Source organism: Zootoca vivipara, chromosome 2 (genome assembly GCF_963506605.1).
Source record: "Zootoca vivipara chromosome 2, rZooViv1.1, whole genome shotgun sequence".
NCBI classification, from domain to species: Eukaryota; Metazoa; Chordata; class Lepidosauria; order Squamata; family Lacertidae; genus Zootoca; species Zootoca vivipara.
Genome location: NC_083277.1, coordinates 4,584,349 through 4,600,244, shown reverse-complemented (window position 1 = coordinate 4,600,244; position 15,896 = coordinate 4,584,349). Strand labels below are relative to the sequence as shown.

General features: G+C 44.2%; 1 protein-coding gene across 1 annotated transcript; it reads left to right on the top strand.

Annotated features, from left to right (window-relative positions):
- Nucleotides 1–915: 915 nt before the first annotated feature.
- LOC118081200 (gastrula zinc finger protein XlCGF57.1-like) lies at nt 916–7,195 on the top strand. The gene is made up of 4 exons (XM_035107508.2): nt 916–970; nt 2,519–2,682; nt 3,433–3,570; nt 4,533–7,195. Exons 2-4 carry the CDS (start codon nt 2,583–2,585, stop codon nt 6,182–6,184), a joined length of 1,890 nt encoding a protein of 629 aa, XP_034963399.2. The 5' UTR covers nt 916–970; nt 2,519–2,582; the 3' UTR covers nt 6,185–7,195.
- Nucleotides 7,196–15,896: the final 8,701 nt, after the last annotated feature.

Below are 15,896 nucleotides of genomic sequence, written 5' to 3'. Positions count from 1 at the left end.
CACCCACTACACCCCACTGCCTCTCTTGATCCCGGGGTAGAGGATGCAGCCCCTTTTTGAGGACGCAGCCGGCTTCTGCATCTCGCCTCCTTGGGTCCTTTTTGGAGATTTATTTGGGGGGGGGGCAAGAACCGAGCTATCTGCAACATGATCTGTCAGTTAGTGAAGTCCTTTTATTTATTTACTTGATTGCAGGGCAGGGTTGGCAGATGCCCCCTGACTACAGCCATGTTTGGAGGCTGGCGGAGGCGAGTTTGTGGGGTGGGGAGGGGAGAATATTCCCTTTCGTCCCACAGAGTTGCATAGACTACCTCCATCCCACCCGCTCTCCCCAGGGAGAGAGAGAGAACCTCTTGCTTTGAAAGGGGGCCACGCATGGCAACATCGGTGGACCAGGATGGTGCAGACTGGCAGCGGGAGGCCGTCTCTCGTGGATGCTTCCGTGGCGATTCCAGCATCGCAGCGGGTTGGTCTGGATGACCCTCGGAGATCACCTTCCAACTGTACCGTTCCTCGGTTCTGTCCTTGTAAGCCCACTCGTCTTGTAGCCTGGCCCTGTCCGCCCCCCCCAAATCTAGTCCAACCCCCCTCTTTTGCCCAACATGGGTCTCTAACCGGCAACCCTGAGATGAAGAGCCTCATGCTGTACCCACTGAACCATCCCACCTATCGCCCCTCCAATATGCAATTGCCCCCCAAGGGCCCCGGGCCCCTAGGAGCTGGCCCCTGTATATGCCCCTTTCCCAGCGAGGGAGCCTAGACGAGCGTTGCCCAGTCCTGTCCTGAATCTGGCGGGATCCGGATCCCTCCCGGTGTCTTGCGCAGGTTCAGCCTGAGCAGGAATACCCGAGCGGCAAGGACACGTAAGGGTTAAGGGGAGCGAGAGAGTCCGGTTGCCTAGAGCGGCCTGGGAAAGCCCCCTCTTCCGGTCCCGCCACCTCGTGTGGTCTCTTTCAGCTTGTCTGAGGCGGTGAGTCCTTTAGGCGAAGGGGAGTCTCTGGGGCGACGCGGGGTGCAGAGTAGGCGATTGGGGGGCTGAGAGATGAATGGGAGGATCCCCTGGGTTGGGGGGGGAGGGAAGCCATGGGACCCAAGACCTCCGAGGTCCCAGCAGCCCCCACCCATGACCCCCGGGGTTGAGCGGGCTGTTTGGGGGGCTCGGAAGTGGATGCCCCTTGAGAATAGGGGACTCCAAGGGGGGAAAGAGGGTGGGCATCCATCTTTGGCAGATGCTGTTCCTGCGACCCCTGCATTGCGGGGGGGGGGGGGGTTAGAATCTGACCCTTCGGTTTCCCTTCCAGCTCCAGTTCTCTGGTTCTGGGGGGGAGGAACGTAGAAGACAGATCCATGGAGCCCGTGAGGGCTTTGGCCACCACAATAAAACACTTGAGGCGGCTGGTGTGTGTGTGTGTGTGGTGTGTGGATAGATAGATATAGATATATGTACTGTGTCATATGATCAGTTATATGGGGCGGGGCTTGAGAGAAAGGGCTCTATCTTAGACGAGGAAATCTCCATAGGGGCTGCCTTGGTTTCTCCCTCCTGCCCAGGAGTCTCCTTAAGGTCACATCCATAAGGGGGGGGTCCGAATTGCTTTCTCCCCCCTCCTCCTTGGAAACTGCTTCTCCCTCAGGAACTGGGGGCTCCCAAGGTAGGATGCTGCATGACACCGAATTAGAGCAAAGGTCCACCTGGGTCAGTCTCTGTAGGGGTCTGGGGCTTCCCTCCCTCCCAAGACGCCACAACTTGTTTAAACTTTGAGCTCTACAAAATAGTTTAAAAGAGGCTGGATCATCACCATCATTACTTGAGGCAGGGAGTGGTGTGCTGAGTTCCAGGGGGTTGTGGGAAGAGAAGGAGAAATGGTTGGGTGGGGGCTGGAAGGGAACCCTCCTCCCCAAAGTTAGCAGAAATGTCAAGAAAGTCTTTTTTAAAAAATAATAATAGGTTTTTATTAATTTTCTTGTTAAAAAACATTAACAAACAACATAATTACAAACACAAACGTTCTTCACCCACATATTTCTTTTACAGAAAAAAATGCAGAAAAACAAAACAAAACAAAGAACACACAAAAAAACCACACATGAAATATTGGACAAAAATCTTTAAATGCGCATCAATTACACCTCTTTTATTTTGACTACAAACTACAGAGAGGTAAACTGGAAGTCAAAATAAAAGAGGTGTAATTGATGCGCATTTAAAGATTAAAGAACTTTAACCTTAAAAAGAAAAGAAAAAAGAGAAAGTCCTGGCTGGAGGGAGGGAGGGGAGCGGTCTTCTCACCTGGTGCATGTTTCTGGGTATCAGAAAGCAGCCCTGTGCAGATTTACTCATAAGTAAGCCCTGGCAGGGAGAGGACAGATTGAATTGGTATCACCAAAAAAACCTTTAAAAATTGGCCTTGTTGGAAGGGTTACCCCATTTGAACTTCTCTAGGGGCTCCAGAATGTTTTGGGCAGGAGAATCCCTGCAGGGCCTCTGAGGCTCCCTTTGCTTCTTCTTCCTTCCCAGGAACCTGCAGCTTCTGAGCTCCTCAGGAAGGACCAAAGCGACTGAACCTACAAACCTAGCAAGGATGGCAGGAGGAAGATGGACAGTTGACCTTATCAGACTGCCTCCTGCATCCCTCCCCAAAACCTCTGAGCATTTTCTGCCAGGGCCCTCAGAGACATCTGGTGAGTTCCAGGGGAGTGGAGATGGGGACATACCATAAATGGATCAATAGATGGATGGTGAAGAGGAAAACCTTTTGAGGTTTAGGTGCAATTTCTACTGCAGGGGATTGCGCAAGAGAGCCCGCGGGGTCTCTTCCAAGTTTACATAGAATTTCTCATATAATTTCTTCATCTAAGCATCACTGCACATATTACAATATAAAAACAGAAAACCTGGCTTGCCCGTAGTACATGACTCAGGGCCTTAGTAGACCACAAGCTTAACATGATCAAATGGGCGCAAGTTGTAGGACACAACATACAATTTGAGAACTGGGGAAAAGGAGGAAACTTTTTACCATATGTGGTGGGAATGTAGAGAAGTTTTACAAAAATTGGGAGATGATATACAATGAGCTGAAAAAAATGTTTAAAAGAACATTTGTTAAAAAACCAGAAGCATTTTTGTTAGGGATTCTAAAGAAGAATGGGATTTTTTTTAACCCATTACTTAAAAAGACAACAAAACGAACTGGACTCCTTAGGAGGTTTTGAATTAACACCCACAATTAGATAAGGTGAAAATATGTACAATTTGATAACATGCAGAGGAAACCTTGTGAGAATAAAACGGGGGGGGGGGAGTTGAGGGGGGGGAGTTGAGGGAAGGGGGATGAAGGGAGGGGAGGGGACAAAAGGGGGGAAATGTAATTGACAATGTGATAGACAATGCATTGTTTTAAATTTGTTTAATAAAAACTTTTTAAAAAGGAAGGATGAAAGCGGCTGAACCTGCAAACCGAGCAAGGATGGAAGGAGGAAGATGGACAGTTGACCTTATTAGACTGCCTCCTGCATCCCTCCCCAAAACCTCTGAGCATTTTTTCCCAGGGCCCTCAGAGATATCTGGTGAGTTCCAGGGGAGTGGAGACAGGGACACAGATAGATGGATGGTGAAGAGGAAATCCTTTTCCAAGGCTTTTGAGTTTTAGGTGCTATTTCCACTGCAGGGGATTGCACAAGAGAGCCTGTGGAGTCTCTTCCAAGTTTCCATAGAATTTCTCATATACTAACCTTCATCTAAGCATCGCTGCACAGATTACAATATAAAAAACAGAAAACCTGGCTTGCCAGTAGTTCATGTCTCAAGACCTTAGTAGACCACAAGCTTAACATGATCAAGGGACTGGAAACCAAGCCTTATGAGGAATAGCTGAGGAAGCTGGGTTTGTGTAGCTTGGGTAAAAGGAGATTGGGAAGAGATATGCCATCTTCATATATCTATCTAAAGTGCTGTCACGTGAAGATGGAGCAAGCTGGTTATCTTCATCTCTGGAGGGTAGGAGCTGATCCAATGGATTCAGATTACAAGAAATGTGAATCCAGCTAAACAGTAGAACAGACACCCTCTGAAAGTGGTGGCCTCTCCTCCTTTGGGGGCTTTTAAGCAGAGGTTAGATGCAGATTCGAGATTGCTGCATTGCAGAAGTTTTGACAAGAGGACCCTTGGGGTCTCTTCCAAGTGTACATAGAATTGTTCATATACCACCCTTCATCTAAGCATAACAGAAAATAGAAAAATACATAACATTGTAACAACCGAAACAGTACACCCACACACACAAGACAGAGATGATTTAATTAGGCAAAGGACAGGGAAAATAGGAAAGTTTTCATTTGCTGCCCAGATTGTAACACTTGGCATTACTATATATATTTACATTGTTTTTGGTGTATTCCTAAAAAATTGGAACATGAAAAGGGAGAACAGAAGAGATATTGAAATAAGAGTTGTTATTTGCACCAGATGTGTGTTTTGTTACTTCTTCCTCTTCCTTGGAAGCCTAACAGGATTTTCTTTCCTCCCCAAGTATGTGATGGAAACAATAGTCAGAGTTCCAAGAAGTCACCTGGAATTTTATTGAAGAAACCATTTAAATGTACAAAATGTGGAAAGTCGTTCAGCCGGAAAGAACACCTTACAAAACATTGGCGAACTCACACAGGGGAGAAACCATTTCAGTGTATGGAGTGTGGAAAGACATTTGCTGATTCTGGAAGCCATAGAACACATCAGCGGATTCACACAGGAGAAAAACCATTTAAATGCATAGAGTGTGGAAAATGCTTCAGTGTGAGGGGAAGTCTTATTGTTCATCAACTCACTCACACAGGGGAGAAACCTTTTAAATGTTTGGAGTGCGGAAAGAGCTTCAGTCAAAGTGGAAACTTTAGGAAACATCTACAAATTCACACAGGGGAGAAACCTTTTAAATGTTTGGAGTGCGGAAAGAGCTTCATTGATCATGCGTCCCTTAGTTCGCATCAAAGAATTCACACAGGGGAGAAGCCATTCAAATGTATGGAGTGCGGAAAGTCTTTCAAATGGAATCAGAACCTTGCTATACACCAGCGAACTCACACAGGGAAGAAGCTATTTGAGTGTATGGAGTGCAGAAAGTGTTTCAAGTGGAAACATTACCTTAAAATACACCAGCAAACTCACACAGGGGAGAAACCATATGAATGTATGGAGTGTGGAAAGTGTTTCAAGTGGAAACAATACCTTACTTTACACCAGCGAACTCACACAGGGGAGAAACCATATGAATGTATGGAGTGTGGGAAGTGTTTCAGGTGGAAGCATTACCTTACTACACACCAGAGAACTCACACAGGGGAGAAGCCATTTAAATGTATGGAGTGTGGGAAGACTTTCACGGATAGTGGAAGCCATGCAAAACATTTACGAATTCACACAGGGGAGAAACCATTTAAATGTATGGAGTGTGGGAAGACTTTCACAGAAAGTCGAAACCATAGAACACATCAGCGGATTCACACAGGAGAAAAACCGTTTAAATGTATGGAGTGTGGAAACTGCTTCAATCAAAGTTGCAACCTTAAAAAACATCTACGAATCCACACAGGGGAGAAACCCTTTAAATGCACGGAGTGTGGAAAGTGCTTCAGTGAGAGGGGAAGTCTTAATATTCATCTACGGTCCCACACAGGGGAGAAACCATTTGAATGTATGGAGTGTGGGAAGATGTCCGCTGACAGTGGAAGCCATGCAAAACATTTACGAATTCACACAGGAGAAAAACCGTTTAAATGTATGGAGTGCGGAAACTGCTTCAATCGATGTGAAAACCTTAAAAAACATCTACAAATTCACACAGGAGAAAAACCATTTAAATGTATGGAGTGTGGAAAGCGCTTCAGTCAAAGTGGAAGCCTTAAAAAACATCTACGAATTCACACAGGGGAGAAACCCTTTAAATGCACAGAGTGTGGAAAGTGCTTCAGTGAGAGGGGAAGTCTTAATATTCATCTACGGTCCCACACAGGGGAGAAACCATTTAAATGTATGGAGTGTGGGAAGATGTCCGCTAACAGTGGAAGCCATGCAAAACATCTACAAATTCATACAGGGGAGAAACCATTTAAATGTATGGAGTGTGGGAAGCGCTTCCGTCAAAGAGGAACACTTAGAAAACATCAACAAACTCACACAGGATAAAAAAAGCATTTAAATGTGTGCAGTGTGGAAAGTGGTTCAGCTAGTAATCACACCTTCACATCAACAAATTTACATCTGGAAGAAACCATTTAAATGCATGGAGTGTGGAAAGAGCTTCAGTGAAAGTGGAATGTTCATATACATCAGCGAATTCACATAGGAGAAACATTTTAAATATATGGAATGTGGAACAATTTTCACTCACATTTCACTCTTATCACATAGATAGAGCCATAAAATCATATAATGGGAAGGGCCCCAAGGGACATCTAGTCCAACGTGCTGCAATGCTAAAATCTCAATGGAAGATTTAAGCAATGAAGGGGAGTCCACAACCCACCAAAGGAGTTTGTTCCCCTGTTGAAAAGCTCTTATTGTCAGAAAGTTCTTCCTGATGTTAGTCAGAATCCGCACTTCAATCAATTTGCTAACTCCCATCTTCTTAAAATAAGAGCTAATCTGATCATGTAGTTTTGCATTTAGAAGTTTAATAAGTTTCACGATCAATTATACTGGCTGATGTACGGTGTTAAATATATGTGTTTAATATGTATAAGATGTGGCGTATGAATGAATTGTATTTGAAGCGATATAAAGAGAAGTTTGCATTAGACAGGAGAGGTTTGTCTGTAACAAATAGTGGGGTGTTTGGAGGTTTGGAGACCTGGGTCTCCAGCTGTTTTTGGACTACAGTTCCAATCATTCCTGACTACTGGTCCTGCTAGCTAGGGATGATGGGAATTGTAGTCCATAAACAGCTGGAGAACCAAGTTTGGAAAACCCTGGGCTTAATGGTGACTCATTGCTAGAAAACCGAGTGGTCTATTTTGGCAGAAAATGGAACCTGAGAACTCAGTGGAGCAATGTATTAATTTGTATCTTTGTAAGCTTCCCAAAAAGCTTCCCTTGTGACCCACTAGAGATCCCACACTGGGGAGAAACCAATCAAGTGCATAGAATGTGGCAAAAAAAATCAACAAAATCACCTTGTGATCCACCAGAGATCCCACACCGGGGAGAAACCTTATGGATGTGGAGAGTGAGTGTGGCAAATGTCTTTCTCAAAAAGGTCACCTCTTGTGTCACCACCGAAGAGTCCATATGGGAGAGGAACCTTACAAGTGTACGGACTGTGGGAAGGGCTTTGCTGACAATTCTGATTTGATGGTCCACCAGAGAGTCCACACTGGAGAGAAACCATACAAATGCATGGAGTGTGGGAAAAGTTTTGCTTACCGCTCATACGCTTTGGTACACAATAGAATCCACACTGGAGAGAAACCCTATGAATGCACCGAGTGTGGAAAATGTTTTCAAAGCGACTCACAACTCGTGAAACATCGGAAAATCCATACAGGGGAGAGAAATCCTAAGTGCCCTGAGTGTGGGAAATATCATGCTGACAAGTCTACCTTGGTCGTCCACCCGAGAGCCCACACGGGGGAGAAGCCATATAAATGCACTGTGTGGGGGGAATGTTTTACTTACAGTGCGAGTTATAGAAAGCACCGGATAATTCACACTGGTAACACTGTCTCTAGAGAATGGGGCATCCAATGTTTGGCATAAGGCCCCCCCATTTGCTATGGCAATAGCAGTGTTGGTATCGCCTGCCAAGCCAGGATGGGCAGGGATGGGGCTTAAAGGATACCTACACCTGCCCTCCTCCTCCAGCAGCAGAGAGTGCTTACATGATGAGTAGTGACAGGGCTCAGTCGCCCATGCATCTAAAACCAGTCGCAATAGGATCGTGGCAAGTTGCAAAATACACCTAGTCCTTAGGGTGTTTCAAATGCTGCTCTTGCCACTAGACAAAGGAAGCACTATACCTGGGACTCAGGTATAATAGTTGTTTTTTTAAAGCGTGTTAAATGCATTATAACACTGTGACACCAGATGGCGCTGTGGAGTTCCATCTTTTGCCAACATGATTTCCCATTAGGAATGTTTTACAACACGTTTCCCTGAATTTTTTTGATGTATCTAGATGCAGCGTAGATTTCTGGATTGCTGTGCTGGAGAAATTTAAAAGGGGTTTCTCGAAGGAAGGTCTCCCACCCAGAAAACAAAAAGAAAAGAATGGAGGCTCCAAGTGAAAAGACAGGCCTTTATTGAACTACACACAAAGGGACAGCCTCAAAAATGAGGAGGATGTGAAGAAACACATCTAAAGTTCAATATACACTTCTAGATTACATTCGTGATTTCATTTCACCAACAAAGGATTCCAGCAATCTGAGTAGTTGCAACCCACTGTCACCATCCTGAAAATGCCCATCGCTGGACTTCCGATCTGCTGCCATCACCAATCGGCGAGGGTCGCCTCGGGCTCCGAGGCCCCTAGCAATGCGGAGGAGGGGGTGAGCCACACGAGTGATGTGGCCACCCGGAAAAACCTCAGATTGGGCTTTCTGAGGACGTAGTCACCCAGCAGTGCCCCGTGAAGTCTCCCTCGCTGCCCGGTTAGCTCGCCAGAGCAGCCGAGAGCAGGCAGAGTGGAGACGGAGCCTTGGGTTGATTTGCTCCCCCCGCATTTGCAAAGCTCTGAGCTGACGGATTATGAGCAACAGATACCTCCAAAACATCAAGATTTGCTTTTAAGACTTTTAAGATTTGTTGTTGGAAATAATTAGGCAAAGGAAGTGGATTTAAAAACGGAGGTTGAGCCCTTCCTCACCGAGTGAATCATGACACAGCTAGCTTGCCGGCAGCCATGATCACGGATGGAACTTTCTAACCCTTAAAAAGAGGAATATTGAACCTCCCTTAGTGGCAGGACTAAGGGAAGAAAGCTGAATTAATTGGAACCTTAAATGATTATTTAAGAAGAGATGGAATATTTATGTGATAGAGTTAAATATTGTTGTGTTAAAAGTCGTAACTCATAGAAATATGGAAGCTGTTTAGATGGGGATTAAATTAGCCTCGGGAAGGGTGGGATGGGGAAGTCGGTAAGGTTATAATTAAGTGATATTAAGTAGAATGAATATTTTTTGCTTTTTTGCTTTTTTTCTGGTTTTGTGTTTTTTGTCCTTTTTGGGTTTTTAAAATCTTTTTTCCTTTGTTTCTTTTTTCTTTTTCTTTTACAGGAATTATTGGTGAATTATATATTAATAGTGAATGTTCAAATTCTTGTATTTTGTATTTTTTAAGAAAAAAATCTTTCAATAAATATTTTTTTTTAAAAAAAGAAAATGCCCATCGCTGGGCATGATGATTGTGATTTATCTTGAATTGTCATTTAGGTAGATGAATGAGGATATTGTAGAGATGGGAAAGTTCAATGAAGGACCACCAAAACGAAAGTTCAATGAAGGACCACCAAAACGACCAAGCAACTCCCCTGTGAGGGAAACTTTTTTTTAAAAAAAGGTAATAATATTCTATTCTTTTTTTTCCCATACAAGAAGCTACATTTGTTACTCAGCAGTTACATTCCAATTCCACAAAACTACTGAACAGGGCTGCTTTCAGATGTCTGCTGAAAGTCAGATAGTTGTTTACTTCATTTACATCTGATTGGAGGGTGTTCCACAGGGTGGGCGCCACTACCAAGAAGGCTCTCTGCCTGGTTTCCTGTAACCTCACATCACGCAGGGAGGGAACTGCCAGAAGGCCATTGGTGCTGGACTTCAGTGTCTGGGTTGAACGATGGGGGTGGAGACGCTCCTTCAGGTATACTGTGCTGAGGACGTTTAGGGCTTGAAAGGTCAGCAGCAACACTTTGAATTATGCTTGGAAATGTACTGGGAGCCAATGGAGGTCTTTTTAGAGACCGATGTTATGTGGTTGACCAGCGCAACGAAGTCAGTTTCTGTCCCCTGATGAGGCCTGAATCCTGATTGGAATTCCTGCCAAGAAAAAACCAGATAAGGTGTGGAGAGGATCCCGATCCCTCACAGAAGCACCAGATCTGGGTATGTTGACAGGTTGTCATCAAATGCTCTTGTGAAACATTGACACACTTCTCCCCCCCTCTACATTTTATCGCCGCAACAACCCTGTGAGGTGGGTTGGGCTGAGAAATGGTGACAGTTGCTCCAAGAGAGGTATCTTTGATACAGACCGTGTGTAGAGTAGAAAACAATTAGTCTCCACTACAAAGGATGTGTTTCAAAGCTTTACTGCAGAATAGTCTTAAAAGACCAGAAAATAAAGCTTACAAACATACAAACTAATACATTGCTATTTTTTGATCCTCTCCGCTGCTCTGTTTCCATGCTCCTTAGCATATTTTACTACCTCTAGTTTAAAAGGAAGCTTAGATGCTAGTCTTTTCTGCTTTATCATCCTTGTATGTAGGATGGGGGAGGTTTTCTGCAAGAGCATACAGTGATGAAGGAACTGTCAGTACTGTATCTCCAATGTTTACCACACTGCGCTGACCACACCTTTAATTAATGGCATCATAGTACACATAGCCGACATACAGTCTGTAAAAACATAATAATAATTACGGTATCACTCTAAAGGTTTATTGATATTAAAGTATTAACACAGATGATTAATATAAAGGCTAGGGAGGGGTTAGGCCAGGCATCCCCAAACTTCGGCCCTCCAGATGTTTTGGACTACAATTCCCATCTTCCCCGACCACTGGTCCTGTTAGCTAGGAATCATGGGAGTTGTAGGCTAAAACATCTGGAGGGCCACAGTTTGGGGATGCCTGGGTTAGGCCAAAGTACCAGAAGGAGCACCTGCTTGCACACCAACCTGCCTAAGGTGCAAAGACATTACTGTATGGAATTCTCCCAGTCATTAAAAAGGGTTTTTTCAATGTACATTTTTCTCTGTTTGCTATGGTTTTATGTATGCATCATGTTGCTTTCCTGAATTGTCCTAGCTATAGCAGTCACCTCCTAGAGACCTAGGTGCCTTTGCCCCCCCATTAAATATTTGAGGGAGTCGCCCCCCCCCATGTTGATGGGCATTGTCATTCATATAGTGTGCATGCACTTTGTCTTGAGATCAGTTATGTGAGGAGGGGCTTACCTGGCCCTCCCTCCATTATTTTATTCAAGTTGGAAGAGGGAGGGAAGGAAGGGAGAGAGAGAGAAGGAGGTGGGAGAGCTCACATTTGTGCTTTTTCCCGCTTCCCTCACACTAGGCCTCGGATTGTGCCCGTTCAGACAAAGCCTGGGCTTGTTAGGCACTATTTTTGTGTGTGTGTGCTATTTTTTGTGTGTGTGTGCTATTTTTTGATCCTCTCCGCTTATGTTCTTCATAAGCCAGGAAGGTGATAATCTTGAGAACAGATTGATCTTGGTCCTTATTTAGATGCTGATCTTCTGGGCATTTTGTGCAATGTTCGCCATCTGAAGAGGACCAATTTGGCATGCCTTCACCCATTTTTATGCAAAGGGTCCAAATTGCACTGCTTTAGAAGCTTCTGTAGATATTGGTCTTGGTGGCTCCATGTTCTGACACAGGAAAAGATTGAGGTGCTGATGTATACAACCATATCTGCTATCACTTTGGTGCCTATTTAAAACCTTACTTTCTGAACAAGGCTTTTAAGTAGAAACAGCACTGGGTCAAGACATTTTGAGGACTGAGCTGAAGGACAAGTTGGTGCCGTCCCACAAACAGTCTGCATATGTATTGAATGTGAAATTGCTTTTCTATATGGAATTGTTTTAATATAGGAAATGGTCCTATTATACCTGTATATTTCTTATTGTTTCATAGGAAGAGTTCACAAATGAAAAGAAGTGAATAAATAAAAGGAAGTTTCATGTGCTCATGATGTCCAGAAGTAACTACCCCAAGTTGTGTTTATATTCAGATACAGCCCAGATATTGTAAAAGTGAGTTTTCACAGATTTAGGATGTGTGTTCGTGGGGGAGAGGCGGAAGGTCCTGTCATATGAGTGTACTTTACTTCAGGCATACAACAAGTTACGTTCTCAAGTTAGTAGAATCCAACCCAATGAACCCAAGTTAGTCATATTGATATTAATACCAATGGGTCTACTCTGAGTAGGAATAAGGTTGGTTACAACCCTAACACTCCATATTGTGCATTCATATATACTCTAAAATAATACAGTGGTACCTCTGGTTAAGAACTTAATTCATTCCATAGGTCCGTTCTCAACCTGAAACTCTTCTTAACCTGAGGAACCACTTTAGCTAATGGGACCCCCTGCCGCCGCCACCACACAATTTCTGTTCTCATCCTGAAGTAAAGTTCTAAACCCGAGGTACTACTTCCGGTTCTTCTTCTTTGGCGATCACTCGTAGCCGAGTAAGATTGTCTTCCATAAACAGTTTTAACAATGGGTCCATAAGTGACTGTGGAGGCCAATTCTGGATCCACACATCCTTCCATAGTGGGGACATTGGCTTCCAAGCGGGAGTTGATCACAGTGTGGATTTGCCAAGCGTTCCTTCCTCTTAGCACGTTTCTCCCTTGCGTCCTGAGATCGAGTTTCTTCAAAGCCCATGACACCTTTGGTAAAGGCTGTTCACCAACTGGAGCGCTCGCAGACCAGTGTTACCCAGTTGTCAGTCTTTAGACTACAGTTTTTAAGATTTGCCTTGAGAAAGTTTTTAAACCTCTTTTGTTGACCACCACCATTACGCTTTCCATTTTTAAGTTTGGAATAGAGTAATTGCTTTGGAAGACGATCATCAGGCATTCGCACAACATGACCAGTCCAACGAAGTTGATGTTGAGGAATAATTACTTCAACACTGGTGATCTTTGCTTCTTCCAGTACACTGATATTAGTTTGCCTGTCTTCCCAAGTGATGTGTAAAAATTTTTCGGAGACACCGTTGATGGAATATTTCGAGGAGTTGGAGATGGCGTTTATAAGTGGTTCATGTTTCACAAGCATATAGTAAGGTTGGTAGTACAATAGCTTTGTAAACAAGCATTTTGGTTTCCCTGCGAATGTCTCGGTCCTCAAACACTCTGCACTTCAATCGGGAGAAAGCCTTATTCGCAGAGCTCAGGCGATGCTGGATTTCGGCATCAACGTTGGCCGGGTTAGCAGAGTCTGAAACCTGAAGCATTTTTAACCCGAAGCATTTGTACCTGAGGTACCACTGTATATTGGTCCTCTTGAAGCTGTTTTATCAGTAAAGGTCAGTCGAAGTTCACCTTTCCCCTCACATTGACCCATGTCAAGATCAGAGAGCTATTTCTGCAAGTTCTCGTAAACATGTTTTCCTCCAGTACTGCACCTGCTCCTCAAACCACACAGAGACTCCAGGATGCTGCCAAGCCAATGCTACTCCCCACTATAATTTTTCTTTTTCTGGCCAGGGATTTAACCAAAGAAGGACTGTGGGGGAAAAAGCAACTAAACAGCATGTCAAAGGGCAAGGTGATGTAACTTCTCCTTGCACTGGGCCTGAAATGTTTGCTATTCGGTGTTTGTGTTTTGCATTCCCCAGTGCAATGACTTCCATATTGTTTGAGCACCTGAGGTTTCAGCTGCTGAAGTTCATGTCACTTTTTGTCTGTTTTTTCCCCATGTACAATGACACTGAAGTGAGAGCAGTAGTTTACTTCCTTGAATTAACAAGAAAGTTTTGAGTATTTAAATTATAGATTAAAATCAATTACTTAACTGAGAAGGGGATTGTAACAAAAAACACTGGGGCCTAATTTGAATAGTAGAGTGCCTGGTATCTGATGGGCAATCTGGTGGGCTGTTCGGCAGTGGAATTTGCTACCAAGGAGTGTGGTGGAGTCTCCTTCTTTGGAGGTCTTTAAGCAGAGGCTTGACAGGCATATGTCAATAATGCTTTGATGGTGTTTCCTGCTCGGCAGTGGGTTGGACTGGATGGCCCTTGTGGTCTCTTCCAACTCTGATTCTATGATTCATCCTTTATTTCCACATTGTGGCTGCAGACCAAATCACCTATCAGGAGAGTTATGAGATTCAGGTGAAGGTCAGATGCCTTGCCAATCCCAGCAGGTATATAAGAGGCTGTTGCCCTGGCCAGGCCTTTGCCACAACTTCACTTCCTAAAAAATAATGCTTATTCCACAAAAGGTTTACAAAGTTCAGTTATTCCAAAGTTTTTCAGTGTTAATTTTATGCATTTTTTAAAATCACCATGGTATTTAACAATAATATCTTAAGTCCTTTAGAGGAGAAATTGTGAATTGCAGAATTTTAAATACCCGTCATCATTCTTGGCCTCACTTAATTTTGTTTATAACACTCTTCTATTTTCTTCTAGTTGTGGGGGTCGGGGATGGGGATGGGCCTCACAAGTCGAGTAGCCTAGGGCCTCTCTTCATCTAAATACACCCCTGAGAGCCAGTAGAAGCTCTGAGGTTCTGAATCACAGAACACTGTTAAAATAGAAAAGACATAGTCCCACAGTGTTTACAGGAAAACGGGTCCTCAGAGGCAATACTCTGACAGAAAAGGGCAGTAGTGATTCCGAGGCCAAGGACAATTTGAGGGTCTGTAAGGAAACAGTCCAGTTAAAAACCGAAGTACCTCCTCATCCTGGAGAGTAGTGACTGGTGGGGTGCCACAGGGTTCTGTCTTGGGCCCAGTCTTATTCAACATCTTTATCAATGACTTGGATGATGGGCTTGAGGGCATCCTGAGCAAGTTTGCAGACGACACCAAATTGGGAGGGGTGGCTAATACCCCAGAGGACAGGATCACACTTCAAAATGACCTTAACAGATTAGACAACTGGGCCAAAGCAAACAAGATGAATTTTAACAAGGAGAAATGTAAGGTACTACACTTGGGCAAAAAAATGAAAGCCACAAATACAGGATGGGTGACACCTGGCTTGAGAACAGTACATGTGAAAAGGATCTAGGAGTCTTGGTAGACCACAGACTTGACATGAGTCAGCAGTGTGATGCAGCAGCTAAAAAAGCCAATGCAATTCTGGGCTGCATCAATAGGAGTATAGTATCTAGATCTAGGGAAGTAATAGTACCACTGTATTCTGCTCTGGTCAGACCTCACCTGGAGTACTGTGTCCAGTTCTGGGCACCACAGTTCAAGAAGGATACTGACAAGCTGGAACGTGTCCAGAAGAGGGCAACCAAAATGGTCAAAGGCCTGGAAATGATGCCTTATGAGGAACGGCTTAGGGAGCTGGGTATGTTTAGCCTGGAGAAGAGAAGGTTAAGGGGTGATATGATAGCCAGGTTCAAATATATGAAAGGATGTCATATGGAAGAGGGAGAAAGATTGTTTTCTGCTGCTCCAGAGAAGCGGACACTGAGCAATGCATTCAAACTTCAAGAAAGAAGATTCCACCTGAACATTAGGAAGAACTTCCTGACAGTAAGAGCTGTTCGGCAGTGGAATTTGCTACCAAGGAGTGTGGTGGAGTCTCCTTCTTTGGACGTCTTTAAGCAGAGGCTTGGCAGGCATATGTCAAGAATGCTTTGATGGTGTTTCCTGCTTGGCAGGGGGTTGGACTGGATGGCCCTTGTGGTCTCTTCCAACTCTATGATTCTAAGTGTGTGAGTGTGTGCAGAAGTCTGATCTATGGAAGGTGTGTAAAAGAAAGTAACCATAAGCTTGAACAGCATACAGCCTATAACTTGAGACAGTATATGTTTTAATAAATAGCGACAGCACAGTTTGTTACATTTCATCGCTGCAACAACCCTGTGAGGTGGGTCGGGGTAAGAAATGGTGACAGTTGCTCTAAGAGAGGTATAACTGATACAGACCGCGTGTAGAGTAGAAAACAATTAGTCTCCACTACAAAG